Source organism: Carex rostrata, chromosome 19, assembly GCF_964058835.1.
Source record: "Carex rostrata chromosome 19, lpCarRost1.2, whole genome shotgun sequence".
In the NCBI taxonomy this organism is placed as follows: Eukaryota; Viridiplantae; Streptophyta; class Magnoliopsida; order Poales; family Cyperaceae; genus Carex; species Carex rostrata.
In genome coordinates this window covers 9,243,125-9,247,423 of record NC_135936.1, presented here as the reverse complement: position 1 = coordinate 9,247,423, position 4,299 = coordinate 9,243,125, and the positions used below count along the sequence as shown (strand labels likewise).

General features: G+C 35.0%; 1 protein-coding gene across 3 annotated transcripts; it reads right to left on the bottom strand.

Moving 5' to 3' along the window:
- Window positions 1–995: 995 nt before the first annotated feature.
- LOC144571876 (beta-1,2-xylosyltransferase XYXT1-like) lies at window positions 996–4,087 on the bottom strand. Of its 3 annotated transcripts, none has more exons than XM_078321268.1 (5): window positions 3,828–4,087; window positions 3,643–3,711; window positions 3,276–3,404; window positions 3,015–3,134; window positions 996–2,540 (listed from the first exon to the last, which is right to left on the bottom strand). In XM_078321268.1, exons 1-5 carry the CDS (start codon window positions 3,970–3,972, stop codon window positions 1,354–1,356), a joined length of 1,650 nt encoding a protein of 549 aa, XP_078177394.1. In that variant the 5' UTR covers window positions 3,973–4,087; the 3' UTR covers window positions 996–1,353. The 3 variants fall into 3 exon arrangements, with proteins under 3 accessions (XP_078177394.1, XP_078177395.1, XP_078177396.1); XM_078321269.1 differs by having other exon boundaries at window positions 3,015–3,131; XM_078321270.1 differs by lacking the exon at window positions 3,015–3,134 and having other exon boundaries at window positions 1,222–2,540.
- Between the last annotated feature and the right edge of the window lie 212 nt (window positions 4,088–4,299).

Sequence of the window (4,299 nt, the reverse complement as noted above, 5' to 3'; positions counted from 1 at the left end):
TTTTATTATTTTTACAAATAAACTATCAAAACTTATCATGTCATACATATGCAGTAACAATTATTAATAAAATTAATATACAAATATGCAATCAATTCTAACTAATAGCTTTTTATAAAGCAAAACAAAAAAAAATCAAAATCACATATATCTCTTCTAACAATTTCTATTAGTTAACTAAATAACAAAACATTCAAATAAAAATAATTTTTTTACCATAATATTATTCTTACAATAAAATGCATACATTTTCTCATGATATAATTTATTTTATATAATTATCTGTTACTCAACAGGTATGAAATAACCTTTACTCGTACCCATATCAGTTTATCTAACGAAAAAGAGTTACCTATACCCATACCTAATAAGATAACGAAAAAAAATCTTATCCATATCGGTCTTATTGAATACGATACGGGTAGGGTAAACTGGTAAACGGATGTTATTGACACCCCTAGACAGAGAGAAGAGAGACTGGTTAGTCGGTTAATTAAGGAGATTACATTTACACACGTGATAATTAATTTCAATGCGCCCTTCTTCTGCCAGTACTTCACAAATAATGGCTATCAAACCGCCATTCTCAGTTCTCAACATATGGTGGTTAGAAAATTGCAGATAACAGTTTGCTTTGTACTATGGAAAGAAAGATGTAGGAGAATTTTCAGAAATGAAGAAAATGACATAAGCCAAAGAAAAGGACATAAACCAACTGGCTAGAGAAGTCAGGGTCAAATTTGAAAGCTGGTTCCAAGAAGTTTAATTAGTAGATACTCAAAAATTATATCTAACCTTCTTAGCTTCAATGTAATTATTTTGCTTCTTGTTTTTTAATTCTGTTTTTAATCATTTTCTAAGGAAAATGCCAAAACTCTGTACAATTGACACCATATGATCAATGGAACTTGAGGCTTGACCTCCATTTTTTTCTCAAAAATAAAAATAAAATACATGATAATTTATGGTCCTGTATGAATGGGAGCTTGAAGCCTTGCGCATGCAACTTATTATAATTTCAAATAAGGCGATGATGTATTACATTCAGATGAAGAATAAGAATAACAACAAAATAAATACTTTTAAGAAGAGAAGAGAGGAAAGAATTATTATATTGTGTCCATCCCAAACCCAGCATTTCGTCTATCGTTTTTGCACATGCTGGAGTTGCAACATATTGTATACAACCTATAACTGCACACATGATCTACAACCTATAACTGCACACATGATCTACAAATCTAAATTAAATTAATAATATATAATGATGACCAATTTTTTTAATTATCTATGGAAGTAAAAAAAAAAAAAAAACTTAGATTTAGACAAACAAAATATAATCACATTTTTGCCTTATTCGCGAAGAAGCTGTTGAGCTCTAACCAATATAGGTGCAAACCTGGTTAGGTTGAGCTTAATGTCTTGTTCAAGCCAGTAATACTGCATCCCGGCTCTCCACCCCTGCCTGTGTATTGAGTCGGGATCGCTTATTACTGGGTTGTTCCATCCATATTTCTCGAGCAAAGTTGTCTCCTTGGCACTTATACTATACTCCAGGTGCCTCAGCTTCATTGCTGTTGCTGGCCTACTATAAAAATTATCAGCGTCATTTTCCATTTTTCCATATGGAACAACTTGAATCAGCAATGCATTTGTTCTAAGAAACATGATGTTGGTTAAAGCGGCACCATGCGCACCCATGAGCACATCACAGGAATCTACTACCCGTGAAAACTCAGTTATGTTTAGGTCACGAGTTGGTTCCACTGGAAGTACCTCGAAACCTAATCTCTGCACCGCTTGAACAATTTCAGGGCCGTTCATGAACCGCCGGTTCCTGCTTCGCAGTATTAACATTAATCTCGGTTTTTTGTTGGGATCAGTATTCAATTTAAAAGGAATGCCAACTGATTGAGGCAGAGCAAATGCATCTCTTATGAACATTCTAAAGTCGATCATGTTGTATCTATTCGGGGTTCTTTCAGGATCAATGCCGAGATCCTTATGGCTCTTTAAACCAACCATTACACGTGGGTAGCATCTGACTTCAAAATCCTTGTCGAAATTTATGATCTCGTACCGAGATAGTTTCTTGAAGACCAACCCGTACTTTTGCATGAACCAGGTGTGCATATCAGTTATCAGAAACTGGACCTCACCGTCAAATGCAAGGGAATTTATGAACAATGGAATCAGTACATCGCTGAAGTCATGCCATATGTTACCAGTCAGACCACCCAAGGCAAAAACTATTGCTGGTATGTTATTTCTAATCGAACAAGGAGGAGCCTCTAGAGAAGAAAATAGCGATTTCACAGTGACATTTTTAGCATTGACTGCTCTACGGGATTGAGCACTGAAAGTCCAATTTTGTACAGCTGGGTTGGTGGTTTCGGGTGGTGGCACGTAAAATACAGTTGAGAAAATACCGAAAGTGCGCGCATCACCGATTATGTCGCATGCCTCGTACCGCCAGTTGGAGTTGTCACATATTGGCTTGGCTAGAGTTTGCTCGTAAACATTTTTTGTGGATCCCTCAACTGTATTAGTGATTTTATTGTTAGCATTCAATACGCAAAGAGAAAAGAAATCAAATGAAAGTAGATCTGTACTATTGCATTTCCAACAATTCAAACAGTGCATATTAACAACTTAGCAGGCTCAATCATCAGATAAGTTGACGTGTCAAATTTAATCATTTGGAGGAAACTAATAGGTGTTAAAATTTGAACTTTGACAAAGACATTATTCGGCACCTAGTAATCCACAAGTCAAAAAGGGTCAGAAGAAATTGCAGAATTATTAACATTAGAAATTTAGAATAAGATTTCCTCTGCCCCTACAACCAGAGATGCTCTTTACTTATGATTGTTATGTATTTGATGCACCTTTTTTAGGTGTATTATACCTTACGTGGTGACATGAAAAGTCACCAAATTAAGAAAGGTGAAGACATTATATCCTCCAAAAAAAACTGGAAATTGAAAATTTGAAAAATGAGAGAGCATACATACCATATGCTACTTGTGTGACATTCTTTGTACTCGTTTCATTGTTTGTTAGAGGACCAAATTCTGGTTGATTTTCTAGAATTTCTTCTGGTTTCTGGAGTTCCTCCTGCTTTGTTTCAGCTGCTGGAAAAAGCAAACAAGATTTGCATTTCAAATTTTGTCAAAAAGGCTCATGATTTGCACTAAATTTATTCAAACACACAAATTTAATCCTAAAGTATGCAAAATGAGTAAATAGCAGGAATCAAGATCGCAATACCATACCATGGCTGTTGTCTGTTCCCTTATGCGCGTTGTGGTGGTCATTTTTTGAAGAACTGTATTTATGTACAATATCTTTTACTTCTTGCGATGTTGTTTGTTGTCTATCTTCTGATCTCTTGGTTTCCTCGACTGGAAATAACACCAACGTGTGCAGTAAGATTAACAGGAATTCAGCACATATATATTTCATGTTATCTCACTGGCAAAAAATTGAGAGAAATACTGCTGAATTTAACCAACAAATATTTATTGATTTTGTTAGCACTGCCAATAAGAGAAATACATTGTTCAATAGAAATAAATGCATATATTCACCATCATCCAAATTTTTCTCTTAATAATACCACCATATATATGAATCACATACCTGGTTCAATCAATCTTTTGCTATCATCTCTCGTATCAGTACCACTTGTATACTGCTTCCCTGGCAAAGCTTTAGAAGTACGACAAAAACAACATCAGACCTCCATATTGCATTGTGATAACAACAATCCAAATAGTGAGGAAAAACTATCGAATTATTAATCAAGGAAAATAAATAAGACATACAATTTAATGCACGGAGTCTGAATTGGTCTGGCAGTGTGAAGCATGCAGTTATTGCCAACACAAGAGCCAGTAATAAAACCAAACAGAACTGGCTCTCAGAAAAAATCCGGTTCATGCTCTTCAGATTCTTCATCTCTATAATCATGCTTATGTATCACACATATACATTAGGTGGATGGATATGTGTGTGTTTCTTTTCTCCACTTCTCTAGCATGTTGGTTTATAAAGGAACTTTAAAATCACTGGAGGCATCCATTCCTGGGATTGGGGTCAGGGGTTGGCTTGGAAAATAGTGTACAGGAATGCATTTTGTATTTTAATTAATTTTGGTGGATATATTCTTCTATTGTTAAAATTGGCTGCTTCTTACAGTCAGATATATATAAATTAAGGTCCAATTTTGCGCCCTTGTTTAGTACTGGTAAGTGGTAACTGCTTATTGACTGGCTATCGGTTTTACTGCCACTGTAA